The sequence below is a fragment of the Budorcas taxicolor genome, chromosome 5 (assembly GCF_023091745.1).
Source record: "Budorcas taxicolor isolate Tak-1 chromosome 5, Takin1.1, whole genome shotgun sequence".
Classification (NCBI taxonomy): Eukaryota; Metazoa; Chordata; class Mammalia; order Artiodactyla; family Bovidae; genus Budorcas; species Budorcas taxicolor.
Window position 1 is genome coordinate 72068995 of NC_068914.1, and position 15446 is coordinate 72084440.

Sequence of the window (15446 nt, forward strand, 5' to 3'; positions counted from 1 at the left end):
GGGCAGAGTCCTCTGCTTTCACTCGCACTCAATGACCACAATACCGTGTTTTTCTGTGATCAAGATTTGGGTGATGGTAACAGTGGGGAGCAGAACCAGGGTGTAGGAAGATCATTACTGTTGCCCCACCACGATAACGCTGGTGAAGTCTCCACCCTGGTCCCAGCTGTGGTTGCAAGGCAACTGGACACCCCCTAGATTTGCCCCAGATCTCCTGGACACACCCCCAAACCAACAACTCAGTGGTGGAGTTTCTTAAGGAGATATCAAGATTTTGGGGGAAAACTGTATAGGAGTTTCCAGCTACTTGACCTGCAGAGACTATTGCATTCTAATCTCTAAATGGCAAGAGATGAATGATAAATAATCGAGTTGGGGAAGTTTGTCTGCAGTGTGATTTCTGCAACTCATAGGTGTGAGATTTTAAACAGATGTTGCTGGCAAGGCAAACTAAACACAAATACTCCGCTCCCAGGCTTCAGAAGGTGCCCAGCCCAGCAAATGCATGCATATATAGGGACTGAGCCAGATCTCCCGCCAAAGGAGTCTTAGCTCCTTCCCTCCCCGTTCTCTGCCTCCTTTTATTCCCTTTCTCTTGTCTGCGTCTCTGGATGCTCCAGGAGCCATGAGCCACCAGTTTAGCTCCCAGTCAGCATTCAGCTCCAGGAGCAGGCGGGTTTACAGTGGTGGTTCCTCTGCGAGCTCTGGTGGTGGGAGCCGGGCTGTGAGGTCCGTGTGTCAGGCCCGAGGGAGGTGCGGCAGTGGTGGTGGTGGGTATGGGAGCCATGCAAGGGGGTTTACCTCCAGGAGCCTGTACAATCTGGGTGGCAGTAAAAGCATCTCCATCAGCCTAGTGGGGAGAAGTGCCAGTGGTTTCTGCCAGGGTGGGGGAGCAGGAGGGGGGTTTGGAGGAAGGAGCTTTGGAGGTGGTGGTTTTGGGGGTCGTGGCTTTGGAGGTGGTGGCTATGGAGGAGGTGGTCTTGGGGGTGCTGGGTTTAGGGGTGGCAATTTGGGGCTTGGGGGCTTTGGTCCTTCTTGTCCCCCAGGGGGTATCCAAGAAGTGACCATTAACCAGAGCCTCTTACAACCACTTCACCTGGAGGTGGACCCTGAAATTCAGAGGGTTAAGATGCAGGAGCGGGAGCAGATCATGGTTCTGAACAACAAATTTGCCTCCTTCATTGACAAGGTGAGTGCCCCAGGGGCAGGCAGTCTCTGGGCTCTGACCAAATGACCTTGTACCCTGCCGCCTCTCATCACATTGTCTCTGGTGGTGACAGTCACTTCCAGTGTGGGTGTCCTGGGACCTTAAGAAAGCATTGACTTCATTTAGGCCTCAGTTTGACTTCTTGAGGGGTTCATCTATGTCTTTTCATTTTGGCAGGAAAGCAGATCCAAGGAATGAAAATACCCATCAGACAAAATACATGATGTGATCTCACTCACCACTTTCACTTTCCATCCATCCATCCATCCATTCATCCACCCACCCGTCTATCCATTTACTCATTCATCCATATACCTTTCACCCATCTACCCATTCACCCACCCATCCATCCATCCACCCATCCACCTACCCACTTACATAGTCATCCAGCCCACAAACATTTACTAAGCATCTACTGTATGCCAGACACTCCAGGTGTTGCAGAGCGACAAGGACATAGGTCCTGCCTTCAAGGAGCCCCAGATCTAAAGGGAGGAGGATTGTGACAGTGTGTGGGAGGTGTGCTGATAGCGACATCGCTCTCTGCGCCATAGCACAAAGGAGGCTGTGATGAGCTCTGGGCTGATAAAGGTCTTGAAGGTGGAGAAAGAGTCAAACAGGTTCTCAGGGCCGAGGGAGTTTCCAGGCAGAAGAACCAGGAGGCCTGAGAGTTTGACGCTTTTAGGAAATTTCAAATGGTTACAGTTTCTGGAGAACATGGCACAAGAGAGGAAGGAGGAGGAAAGTGGAGACACAGAGCAGGGAGAGAGAAGCCGAGTGGGCACACTGCAGCAGAACCAAGCTGACGACTCTGGTGGGGATTGCTGGGGGTCAAAGCCAATGCCCTGCTATATAGGATTCTGTCTGAGCTCCTCATTTTAGCTCATCCAGGGCCAAGAATAGGCCAGATGGAGCAAAAAAAACCCCTTCTCCCTAGTTTAAACCTCAAGTTAGATTGGGTCGAGTCCAAACCACCAAGCAGGGGCTAGCAGAAGAGATATGGAAGAGACCTTCCACCAGCATTTCCTTTTGTCTTAAGGTGGTGGAGGCATGGAAGCCACTGGAGGCGCCCCAGAAATTTCTTTACCTTTGGGGATGTAGTGGGAAGCACCCTGGGATCCAGAGACCCCTGCAGGCTCGGTGACATTCCCTCAGACCTCAGAGGAGTTCAATGTTGAGGCCAAAGCTTGACCTATCTCTGACTGCAGGGTAGCCATTGCCAAAGTCCACCACTGGTCTGTGTACCTGGCCTCTGATATCTGGGTGAAAGCTGGGGCCAGGACACAGTGGGTGAGTTGGGGGTGGAGGGATAAGAATGTTGAAGTCCAGAGGCAGCCAAAGGGGAATTCAACAGAGCAAATTGCTTCTGACTGCTTCTGATCACCTTGGATGAGACATTTGGCTGAATATCATCACACCTCAGGTATATGCAGGGACTAAGTGGGCTTGATGGGAGCAAGGAGATGACAGATGAAGGAGACACCACTGAAAGGTCAAGCTAAATCAAAGGCAGGAAGAAGACAGGGCTGGGGATTGTTGAAATGGCCATGGGCAGCTGATCTCCTGAGACTCTGATTTGATTGTGGTTCCTGAGAAGGAGATGGCAACCCACTCCAGTGTTCTTGCCTGGAGAATCCTGGGGACGGGGGAGCCTGGTGGGCTGCTGTCTATGGGGTCGCACAGAATCGGACACGACTAAAGCGACTTAGCAGCAGCAGCAGCCATTAACGGGACATCTGTTCAGGTTTATGGCATGGGGCGGAGGGCACAGGCCAAAGTTCAAGTGCCTATGGTTTCCTGCCCTTCCCTGAGGGCCTGGACTGTGGTGACCACGAGGAGAGTACTTATCCAGGAGGGCTCTGGCCTGGCTGGAAGAGAGAAGGCTTCTATCACAGTGGCTTCCGACCCTACCTTCTGACCTGATGTTCCTGCGTTTACCTTTAATCTTGTACATCTTATTCTCAGCACCACACCAGTAAAACATACCACATCACTCCATTTGTACCCTCTGTTGGCTTCCTGTCTCATCAGAAATAATAGCCATGATCTTAGGCTCTATATGATCCGGCCCTCTAACCCATAGCTGCTGCTAGTCCCTGGCTTGCATTTGTGAGACTGAGGCCACATTGCTGCTACTGGGTAGAACCACTCTCAAACTGCAAGGTTTAGTGAGCAGAGTGAAGGCAGGAACTTAGCTCACCAAGGTACAACTCAACAACGAGACCCTGCACACCTTCTCTGACTCTACTCCTGTTTTCCTTTTGCTCACTGGCATGCTATTACATCCCTCATCCTCCTGTACCCCACCGTGGACCTGCCTCAGGGACTTTGCACTTGCTATTCCCCCTACTTGGAACTCCTCCCTCCAAGGAGTGGTCCAGCAGAACCCCTCATCTCCTTCAGGTCTTTGCTCACACACTGCTGTCTCAGTGAGGCCTCCCTGATCTCCCTATTTAAAGGAGTACCCCCTATCAGCATCCCTACCCCCCATAGGTGTGTTACTTTTCTCCATGGCCCCTACAGCCATTCAACAAACTGTGTAGTTCACATTTGCTTCCTTATAGTCATCTCTTCAAATAGATTGTGAACTCCTAGAATGCAGGTATTTTGTCTGTTTTATTTATAGCTGTATCTCCAGCCCCAGAATATTGTCGGGGATCTGACAGCTGCTCAATAAATATGTGTTGAATGAAAAATTGAGTCAACCCTTCAGGTGTCAAACTTGGGCTCTCAGAGAGTGGCAATGGAGACAAAGGCTGCTTTTTCTTTTTTTTTTTGGAATTAATGGCAAAGGAAAGGGATCCCAGGAAAAAAGGATGAGGGACCCAGTTCTTCCCACAGAGACAGTGCCCTGGCTTTGTTCAGCTGAGCCTGAACCCTCTCTTCAGGCCAATAAGCAGGGTGGATGGCCGACACTAGCAGCAGTGCCAAAGTCTTAGCATCTCATTAGTCCACGGTGTTTATGAAGTGTCCTCTCTGTGCTGGGTGCTGTGTGTCTATGGGTCTCAGCACCTGATGTCCACTGGAGAACAAAGCCTGCCTTCCTGGGGCTCACATCCCATTGTGGGGAGGAATGTGCTAAAAAAGAAAAGACTGAAATCATGATAGATGCCACAGGGGAAAAGAACAGGGGGTTATGAGGGGGAGACCTCGGGGGTGCCATCCTAGTTGAGATCTAAAGAGAGACTAGGACTTCGCAAGGCAAAGAGTTGGGGAGACCTAGGCTGCTGGAGGCACTAGGGGGTGATTGGAGTGTCATTTGCAGGGGGAGAGGGCCACAGGAGGTCGAGTAGAGTGTGCTTTATCCAGGAAGAAGCTTAACTCTGCACGAAGTTAAGTCTGATCTGGGTTACCCGGGCTTCTCCTGAGTACTGCTGCTGGGACACAGCCCAGCAGTGTTTAGGGGCCCCTGGGGAAAGATCATGATGGCTTTCAGTGATTTTTACAGTGGTTACATCTCATGAAAATTGCCTGGCACTCCCTGAAGTCAGCCTCTGACTCTGCAGTTCGGGTGACCAATGAAAGCCATAGTGTCTTCACCTGGGGTGGGGGCTTGGCTAACCCCTTAGCACTCAGAATTGTCCCACTGCCCCTTCATTGTTTGACATAGAGCTTCCCTGTGGGATCATAAGATCCTTTCCTCTGGTCCCCACAACACAGAGCACCCAGTCTCTCCCCTCCCTGGGATTGCCACCAGAGTGACAACAGGCCGGGTGGCAGGGATTTCTCATGGGAATGTCACAAACCAGGTGGACAAGCTGTGAGGCTGCTGCTTTATCTCTTGCTTTGATAAAGCTAACAAAAACAAGCCACGGGAAAGAGTATTCTCTGGGCACATTCCAGCCTAGAGTCAGAGCCAAAGGAAGTTAATAAGGGCTGGCTGCTCAGATGGACAGTCTCAAGGCTGGGAATTCTGTCCGCCCTCAACTCCTTAAGCATTGTGGAGAACTATCATCATGGTTCTCTGACAACGCAAAAGAGTATGTTAGCCTCCTCCCCCACCACTTCCCACATCTTCTGGGCGGCTCCTGGAGGGCATGTGTGTGTGTGTGTTTATGTGTATGTGGGTGGGTATGTGTGGGTGGGTATGTGTTTGTGTGTGTGTGTGTGTGTACACACACCTGAGCAAAGCATGGAGAAATCCACTGTCCTCACTTAAGGCACCGGAGGGGAGGCTCCCCCTGCAGGTGGCCGGTGGAGGTAGGACAAAAATTGATAATCATCATGGGAAGGACAGTCCAGGACTGGATCTGCACAGCCAGCCAGCTTTCTGGAGCCTGTACTTGACCTTCATGTGCGCAGCTTTGGGGGAAGAAGCAGTGAGAACACAGTGTGAGGTCAGCTCTCCATCCTCTGTGCTAATGAAGGAAACTGCCACATGGGGGTTTCCCAAATACTAGTTCGATCCCTGAGTTTGGAAATACCTATAAAAGCATTTGTTGGACAGTAATGAGATTAGTTATGGCTCAGATGGTAAAGAATTTGCCTGCAATGCAGGACACCCGGGTTCGATCCCTGGGTTGGGAAGATCCCTTGGAGGAGAAAATGGCAACCTGCTCCAGGACTCTTGCCTGGAAAATTCCACGGACAGAGGAGCCTGGTGAGCTATAGTCCATGGGGTTGCAAAGAGTTGGACACAGCTAGTGTGCACACACAACTCTCACACAGGCAACGTCAAAGTCCTTACTTTGGGGCATAGAAAGAATTACATAACTTAAAAAAATGTACCTACTTTAAAACTTCTGTCCAAAATTCTTTTCCCTCTTCGGTTATTACAGAGTATTGAGCAGAGTGCCCTGTACTATACAGTAAGTCCTTGTTGGTACCTATTTTAAATATAGTAGTGTGTAGATGTCAATCCCAAACTCCTAATTCAAGAAGTTGAAAAAGAACAGATACATGTAGATGTGGGACTGAATCACTTTGCGGCACACCTGAAACGGACACAACACTGTCAATCAACTACACCTCAATATAAAAACATGGCTAAAATTTCATGTTTTTAAGAAAAAAATTCTGTCTGGGTTATGGGAACATTTAAATGAGGTGACCCTCCTGAAAAACACACTGGGCAGCAATAGAGGTGGTGGGTCGCGGGATGGGGGCACCTGGGCTAGTGTGTTCAGGAATCAGTTTGATATTCGAAGTCAAAATTATTCCTCCCCTCCTCTTACTTTCTCTTCTCCTCAATCACATGAAGTGTTTCAGCCACAGAGAGACATGAGCCGTGGGTGTGCCGGTGTTTCAGATGCTCTGGGTCACCATTTCCTGAGGTTGGCATGGGGAGCTGAGGGCAGGGATGGGCAACTCTACCATGTGAGCTGATAGAACCAAAGGGAACAGGGTACCACTCGGATGGGGAGGACTTGCCCTCAACAGCAGAGTTCGATTAGTGTAATTTTTCGGCAGGTTGACCTTACAATCATTGGTCAACCATCAGAAACCATACTGAGCTCATGTATTCTGGTCCTAGAAAAAGAGAGCCTTCTGGCCCCTGGAGGGGCATCCTGATTCTCTGAGGTCTGGATATGCTCTGGGGCTGCACCTGCTTCTACCCGTGGGACTGCTTCTTGGACCCACGGCTTGGGGGTGAACTTGGAGGTTTTCTGTTCTTAGGTGCGATTTCTGGAGCAGCAGAATCAGGTGCTCCAGACAAAATGGGAGCTACTGCAGCAGGTAAACACGTCAACTCAGACCAACAACCTGGAGCCCGTCTTTGAAAGCTACATCATCAAGCTGCAGAGGCAGGTGGATTTTCTCAGAGCGGAGCAGATGCGCCAGAGTTCGGAGATCAGGAGCATGCAGGATGTTGTGGATGACTACAAGAGCAAGTGAGGCTCCAGGAGGAGCAAAGGGATGGGGAGGAACAAGGCAGGGGCCTGGCTTACGGGGCAAGGCTTACTGTGAGTGGGTGAGGGGTGGAGGGGCCCTGGACGTCAGGCGCAGCTGGGCAGGCTCTGCACCACTGCATAACTGCACAGGCAACATTTTGCACACGGTAGCCCGGGAGTGCTGGTATTGCCAGTCAGCTCTCAATTGTATTGGGTGGGGAGGGGAAGCAGGATCTTCATGGATGTTGGAGTCACATAAGCCTGGGTTCCAGGGTGGGCTTAGCCACTTTCTGACTGCCTGCAAGGTCAGCTTTCTAAGCCTTTGGTTTTCACATTAGTAAAGTAGGGATAGTGAGTACCCTCCTTGTTGAACTGTTGTGAGGGGGAGATCTATGGCCTTCAAATTTGAGCGTGCATCAGCTTGTTGAAATCAGATTGGTCTGGGATGGGCCAAGAGGGCTTTTATTTCTAATATGCTTCCGAGTGATGCTGATGCTGGTGGACTGGGAGCCACATATGGGGAACCACTGGTTTAGATAAAATATTCTTAATAGTTCTTAGACTGTTTTTGCACATATGAAGCACTCAATAAGCACTAGCTATTATTAGTAATAATGGTAGGAGTGACACGACTTACTTAATTCTAGGTCAGCTGCTTCTGTCCCATACAGGCAACTGAGCAGCCTCCCCCCCTGTCCCGCTTCCCCCTTGCTGGGGGTGTAGGGTGCTTCTCTTGACTCATCTTGATGTGCTTACTGCGTTGAGCAGTCACATGTGTGTGAGTCAACAAGGGGGAAATGAAATGCACACTGAAGATGACGGGGGCAGAACGGCAGGTGAAATTTTTTTCTCTTTTAAAAAAATTTAGTAAAAGTGGTTGCTATTTAGGTTATCGTTCAAAAAAATGATCGAACTGGACAAATGTACAAAGGTAAGATATAAAATAAAAAGGACATTTGGGGGACGTTCTATGTGGCTCTGGATTTTCCACATTGTGGGGTTGTGCCCTCTATTGACCTGGAGAGCCAGGAGGTGGCTCCAGCTGCTTGTCAGTGAGAGTGGCAGGCCCTGGCCGGGGACAGCCAGAGTGCAGAACCATAAAAGTTTGGGCAATTCCAAGCCTCTTGCTGCAAGGAAAAATCTCAAGGAGCCAAGGTCAGCCCTTGCAGCCTCTCTGTGTTTCTGACCTCACCCCAACAGGTATGAGGAAGAAATCAACCGGAGGACTAGCAGCGAGAATGACTTTGTTGTCCTGAAGAAGGTGAGGGATGGGGTGTCCAGAGGGGGACTGTGGGTTCAGGAGGCTGAGAAGAGGCAGGGACTCTTTTGGGATGCGGTAGAACTGAGGGGTGGACAAGTGGGCTTGGGGCCAGCTTGTCAAGGGTGTTTCCTAAATGCTGGGGCCCTGACCCTGAAGCAGTAAGTCTCAAAAGTGTGTTGCTATATGAATCTTGAAAAGTTTTTGAGTGTTTAATCTCTCCAGAGTCCTGAAAGTGGAATTAAATTAATGGGCAGCATGTGAGTGTATTGTGTGGGAGCCTTAGGACCTGGGGTGTTTTGCATGACTGGCCAGGATGAGGAGCTGATGGACACTTCCTTCTGGCCTGGAAAGCCCAGGTTTGCTGGCTCCTTATTTGAGTGAGGAGAGGAAATTTGCAGGCAAGGAAATAAACCCAGAGAGGCTTTGCCATTTGCCCAAGGCTGCCCAGACAGCTGGTGGCAGGGCAACCGAGTCAGACTATCTTCGCTTGCTGTTTAGGATGTGGATTCTGCTTATCTGAGCAAAGTGGACCTGCAGTCCAAGGCAGACACTCTGCTTGAGGAGGTCGATTTCCTGAAATATTTATTTCAATCGGTGAGTGAATATCTCAAATATTTCTATGAGATGATGAGCTCAGTCCTCATAAGAAATCTTTCGCTTTTCTACATCTGTCAGGGGGTGTGGGATGTAAGAGGGGGGAGGTCTGACACCCAACCTTACCCCCTGGGGGTGCCTCTCCCCAGTCACCTCAAGTCTGCGGGCCTGGAGTCAGAATCATTTCAACCCCCAAAGCTCAGGATTCCAGGTGGGGCCCTGGAGATGGGAGCTGGGAGATGGTGAGACAATCTCTGCTTCTGTCTGGAAAGGAAGGTTAATGCCCAGGACATATGGGGTAAAACCAGCCAGACAGCTTTATCAGCACTGGGGAGTAGATGGGGCCATCAGGGAACTCTGTGGAAGAGGGCAGTGTGGGTCTTAAAGGGAACACAGATGAAGACTGGAGAGGTGGGGATAACACACGCCTCCCAACCCTGGTCTACCTTGGAGGCACCTTCTCTGGACTGGATGCTGTGCTGGGAGCTGTACTGGGTCTTGGGTATCTCCAGTCTACAGATGAGAGAACAGGGGCACTGAGAGACTGAGTTCCTTGCTCAGTCACCCAGCTGGTTAACGGTGGAGCCCAGATGCTAAAGCGAGTCTGAGCGTCTACACACATGGAGTCCTTTCTGCTGCCTCTGGGAGCTCATGTGCTCTCAAGGAACAAGCCTGCCTGGCTGGGGGTCCAGCTCAAGATGGCAGCCAAGCCAGAGTAAGGCGGGATGGAGGGTCCAGGAAAGGCATGATGGGCAGCCCTGAGTTCAGGCTCCCTTCTTCTCCTCTGACCCAAGATCCGGATGCCTGTACCTTTAAGAAGGTCCCTCTAGGCACACAACAGTGATTCTAAGAGCTTTTCCCAGAGAGCTTTTCTTTCTTAAGGCTTCCCCAGAGAGCCTTGGGAGGGGGCATAGAGGGAAACTGAGGTCCCGGGAAGTGAGTGGAAGAAGTCAGCCTGTGTTCCATGCCTTGCAGGAGCTGTCTCAGATGCAGACCAACATCACTGACACCAACGTCATCCTGTCCATGGACAATAACCGCTCCCTGGATCTGGACAGCATCATCGATGCCGTGAGGATCCAGTACGAGGAGATTGCACAAAGGAGCAAGGACGAGGCTGAGGCCCTGTACCAGACCAAGGTGAGCATCACCATCCCCAGCCCAGGCCTGGTACCCTGAACCAAGCACACCTCCCAGAACTTGAATTGTCTTTTTCTTACTTCTAAAGTAAAACATGTTTGCTATAGAAAATTTCAAGATTACGGCTAAAGATTACTCATATCCCACTACCACTATGAATATGTCAGCATATTTTCCACTTGTTCTTTGTAGCTAACCTTTATTGAAAACTCACACATATCAGGCACTGCACTAGTGCTTTTATACACAGAATTTCATTAACTCCTTACAACAACGCTATGAGGTAAAGATTCATTTATTGTTTTACCAATAATAGAGTATGAGGTTACCAATAATAGTAGAGCTGTTATGGTTGGGAAGTAGCAGAGGCAGAATTTAATTAAATTCAGGTGCACCATCTACACATCCATGCTCTCAGCCACCATGATGTTTTCTTATTTTTTCATAATGATATCTTTAAAAATATCTTTTTATATTTTTCTCTTTCATTTATTACTTGAGAATACCTTTCTCTGACATTAGATATTTGACATCATTTTTAAGAGCAGTGTGGTATTGCATGGTAAGAATATGTCTCCAGTTTTCAGATGAACATCTTTGTAGCTAAGTTTTGGGGCACATCCTTGGTGACTTGTTTAACATAAATGGACTCAGAACTTTCTGGAGGGCGAACAGGGCAGTTAAAGGGTCAAAGGCTGGTCACTCAATTCTGAACACCTGGAGCTTGAGATCTGTTTCGTGGATTACCTGTGGCCATCTCCAGTCGTGGCTGGCCTCTAGCCCACTGTCCTGCAGGCAGGTGTTCTGAGTGCCATGGGGTCTGGCAACAGACTGGGGAGGTAGATGGTCGACAGGGAAGACTCCAGAATGCAGAGATGCACTGGAGTCCACGCTGTCCCTTGCTTTCTTCGGAGGCACCCCGCTCTGCTTCCTCTGTAACAGTCATCGAGAGCCTGGTTTTGTCGATGGCATGCAGGTGGAGGTCCTCTTGATGGAGCCCATAGATACAGGAATGGAGATAGAGGGGAAGATGGGAATCAAGAAGGAACATGCTGAGGGCCTCTGAAGAAGTAAGGTCCTGAGTGTTAGAGAAATCATTCTGGAAAAGGGGAGGAAGGAATGTGGTGGGATGGGAAAAGTGAGAGGGGCCCAGTATGGGCAAAGTTTAGATGTGGGAAAAAGGAGGTAAAAGGGGGCATCAAGAAGCAGGTTTGTCTTGTTTGGTCCTGAGTTTGAATCTCTGTCTCGAGATATAGGCATCTGTGTGTGTGTGTGTATGTGTGTGTGTGTGTGCACGCGTGCACGCACACATATCTGTGTGTGTGGTGTCACAGTTCAGATGAGGGAGGTTTGGTACAAGTGTGAGCGTGTGTATGGGGGATCACAGCTCTAGGGAAGCTTACTCTGGGACCTTCCCTAGGGGAGAGCAGCCTTGGGCAGGGTCTGGGAAGGCAGACTCACTCCTTCCTGGAGGAGTGTGTGATGAGCAGCAGGCTGACCCTGACGCTGCCCTTGACCCTCAGTACCAGGAGCTCCAGATCACAGCGGGAAGACATGGAGACGAGCTGCAGACCAGCAGGATGGAGATCTCCGAACTCAACCTCACCATCCAGAGGCTGCAGGCAGAGATTGGCAACGTCAAGAAGCAGGTGAGATGTATGCTCAGGGTGGCTGATCAGAGCTTCTACCTCCCATGACGCCCTGCCTCAAGAAACCCTGGAAACTCATGCCCCCCCGTGGCTCTTCTCCTTGACTCTCCCGAGTAGATAGAGCAGATGCACACCATCATCTCTGATGCAGAGCAGAGGGGACAACAGGCCCTCCAGGATGCACAGCAGAAGCTGCAGGACCTGGAGGCTGCCCTGCAGCAGTCCAAGGAGGAGCTGGCCCGCCTGCTGCGTGACTACCAGGCACTGCTGGGAGCTAAGCTGTCCCTGGACGTGGAGATTGCCACCTACCGCAAGCTGCTGGAGGGAGAGGAGAGCAGGTGGGCTGTGTCTCCGGGCCAGAGCGCAGGCTGGGTGCAGCCTTGGAGCAGGGGGATTATTTAGAGAGTGTCTATGTATACAATCCCAGCTTTCCTGGGAAGACTGGTAGCTCAGGGTGAGTAGAAACGTTCAAGTCAGAAGCAGAGGACATGTGAGTAGGGAGCATCATTGTCATCGCTGTCCTGTTCCCCAGTGCAACGTCCCTAATACCACAACTTAAGCCACTGCAGCCAAGTGGTGACCCCCAACGCTAAAAGGCTGCATGAAAATGCTTCAAATTCCCTCTGCCTGCACTGGCTCCCTGACCTCTCTGCTCCCAACACACCTCCCCTGCTCCTGATGTCTCCTGGCTGATGATTGCTTTCCTTCAGGCTTTGCGGATAATGCTGACTGTGTGCACCTTGGTTTTTACAGGATGTCAGGGGAGCTGCAGAGCCAAGTGAGCATCTGTAAGTAGCAGAGCCCAGGAGTGGGGCTGGCTGGGGCTGGGGGAGGGAGGGCCCATGAGAAGACTGGCCAGCAGAAATCTGGCAGCGGGCATTTTTGTGTCCAGTCCTACACAACGAAAAGCAGAGTAAGCAAGGACAACTGCACAGCCCAGAGAAATAGGTTGAAATAATATACGACTTTAGTTTTCCTTTATTTTGATTTTTATGATGCCTAATAATTAGTAGTGGCTTAGAATTCTTCAGGGTGTAGCATAATGAAAATGCGCCCTACATTCCTTTGTATTAGGAAGAATACTTCTGAAAGAGGGAGACTTTGATCCATGCTTTTGGCAAGTCAGATGCGGCCAGTGATGAAGGATGTAGGGGGCTGCTTTGAGGGTAGGTGCAGGTGGGTCCGCCCTGCCCAGCCCTCTAACCCCCTTGTGGGCTGTCCTTGCCCCCACAGCTGTGCAGAGCAGCCAGCTGACCATCGGCGGAGGTGCCCGGGGCTCTGGAGGTTACAGCGGTGGCGGAGGTTACGGAGGCGGCGGAGGTTACGCAGGCGGCAGCAGCAGTGGAGGCTACGGCGGCGGCGGCTCGCGCGGGGGCTCGGGCGGCTACGGAGGAGGCTCTCGAGGGGGCAGTGGAGGCGGTTATGGGAGCGGCACTGGGAGCTACGGAGGGAGTAACAAAAGTAGCAGCAAGTACCGGGGCGGAAGCGGCGGCGCCTCCCGAATGCAGATAATCCAAACGTCTACCAGCACCTCCCACAGGCGAATCCTGGAGTAGAGTGCCAGGCTTCTGCAACGCCTCGCGGCTCACAAGCACCACCTCCTGACCCCACCCGCCACGCCCTTCCTGACCCCCATCCCCTTACCTTTTCCCGATGGGTCTCAGCAGTTTTGCTAATAAATTCCACTCTAGACAGGGAATCAGGTGGATGATCCCAAATGGCAAATCTCTATTTGGAGGGCACTGACCGGTAGTCCAAACACAGCCAGGCACATTCTCAAGCCAGATGCCTCAGCTGGCCCAGCTTGGGGACACTTGCGGATAATGGAGAGTTGATGTCAGGTATACTAGGTTTCTCACTCCAGGTTCTTTTTCTCACTCCAGGCTCCCCTTCTCGCACCTGGGCTTCTCTGTGAATAATAATCCATTCCTTAGGGCTGGGGTTCACAACCTCCAGGATCTAATATTAGCCTGATGACCTGAAGCAGAGCTGATATAATAATAATAGAAATAAGATACACAATAAATGTAATGCAATTGAATCATCCAGAAACCATTTCGCCCCACCCTCTGGTCCAGGGACAAATTGTCTTCCACAAAACCAATCCCCGGTGTTAAAAAGGTTGGGGAATGCTGCCTTAGGGGACTTGAAAATGAGGTCTTTGGGTGAGTAGCTGAGGAAAAGGCAGGCCAGCTTGGTAAGGAGAACTTCTGTGCCAGGGGTCGGTTCCTGCCTCTTGGTCTGTAGACCCATCCATCTATTGCTGGAGAGTGTGGATTTACACATCAGACACCTGTAAGTCCTGTCTGGTCCTGATTCTGAATCTCTGTGTCAGGAAACATTATCCCTTGGGTGAACAGCCCAAGACGGGGTGTCCAGAAAGCAGCAATGCTCGTCTTCAGGGAGGACTGTAACTAGCGGTTAGTGAAGGAGTCGATGGACAGCAGTCTGGTTCTATTCTGTCCTGACTTCCTTTGGAAGCTCCATTCTTTGGAAGTGTGGCTCCTCCTGAACTCTGCTTCATAATGACTCTCTGGAGAATTGCCCAGCAGTCTGGGCACGTGCAGCCCAGCACTGCTCTGTCCAGGTGCCCAAGCCCTGAGGAGTTTGAGAATCACACTTGGGTCTTGGGAAGGTTCAACCCGGAACTAGTCTGCAAGCTGCCCGTTGTTTGCAAGGTACAGCTTCATGCTCTTCCCAGACCGCAGAGTTCCTCCTGACTCTTGTTCTCTGTGATTCTCTCTTTGTGAGACTCTGACTGTTCATTTTGGGTGTCACGTAAGATACTTGAGAAATGCTGGAGGGGACAGGATGGGGAAAGTATGACCAACTAATGGGGCTTTGTGGGCCTTGAGAGACGGCCGGCTTTGCTGCTTAGATCTGGATTTACCTCCGCTTGTTCGCTGAGTCCTAATACGATGTCCATGTCAGTGACACTCCTGAGGCATCTGCTGGACTCAGTGTGGGTTCCCTAGGAAGTACTGTGACCTCAACATCTCCTGGTTGAAGGTTGTACCTTGAAGGGTTTGACATTTCTGGTGTCTCTACAATAAACTTTCTGTGTTCTCCAAACTGCTGTTTGATCACATGAGTTTACTCTTTTTTTACTTTCTGCAGGCTTCTGAAATTATTCATAATTGAAAAGTAAAGTTTACAGTTTTTATTAGTTTTTTATTGCATGACTAATAGTTAATCCTCAAAAACCTTGCACACATAATCATACTAACATAAAGCTTAAAGTGGCTGATCTTTGAAAAGTCAGTTACACATTTGTTCAGGAGGAATTTGTTTTGCTCCCATGGTGTGGCAGGCAGTGGCCTGTGCACTGGGAGTGTGATGTTGAATGAACACATTTCGGAATCTGAAGGCACTCACAACACAAACAGGGAGGGTTCAGTGGGAGAGGAAATTGGAGTGTGGGCCCCTGTGGACCCCCTGGCCTGAAGGTGGAAGCAAGGCCATATTGAGGACAGAGGCAGACCCGCTGCACAGGGGCAGTGGGGACCGCAGGAGGTGCACATGCTGGGGAAGGGAAGTTTGGTTGCAACAGGCTCTTGAAGGGCTGGAAAGTAGAACAAATAGGGGAACAGAGTCAGAGCAGCTGTGAGGGGCCCTCCAGACAGGGGAATGGTCTGCTCAGAGTCTTGAAGATCAGAAAGTGGGAAAGTGTGTGTGAGTGACAAGGGACAGCCAGGTAGGAGAAACTGAACTGGAGAGAGAAGCTGAGGCCATTAACTCAGCAGAGCTTATGGTCAGGGGTGTCT

The 15446-nt window shown here is 50.6% G+C and overlaps 1 protein-coding gene across 1 annotated transcript; it reads left to right on the top strand.

Annotated features, from left to right (window-relative positions):
- Positions 1–625: 625 nt before the first annotated feature.
- Positions 626–13238, top strand: KRT77 (keratin 77). The gene is made up of 9 exons (XM_052641510.1): positions 626–1189; positions 6824–7038; positions 8239–8299; positions 8798–8893; positions 9869–10033; positions 11557–11682; positions 11800–12020; positions 12436–12470; positions 12916–13238. The coding sequence occupies exons 1-9, from the start codon at positions 626–628 to the stop codon at positions 13236–13238; spliced, it is 1806 nt and encodes a 601-aa protein (XP_052497470.1).
- Positions 13239–15446: the final 2208 nt, after the last annotated feature.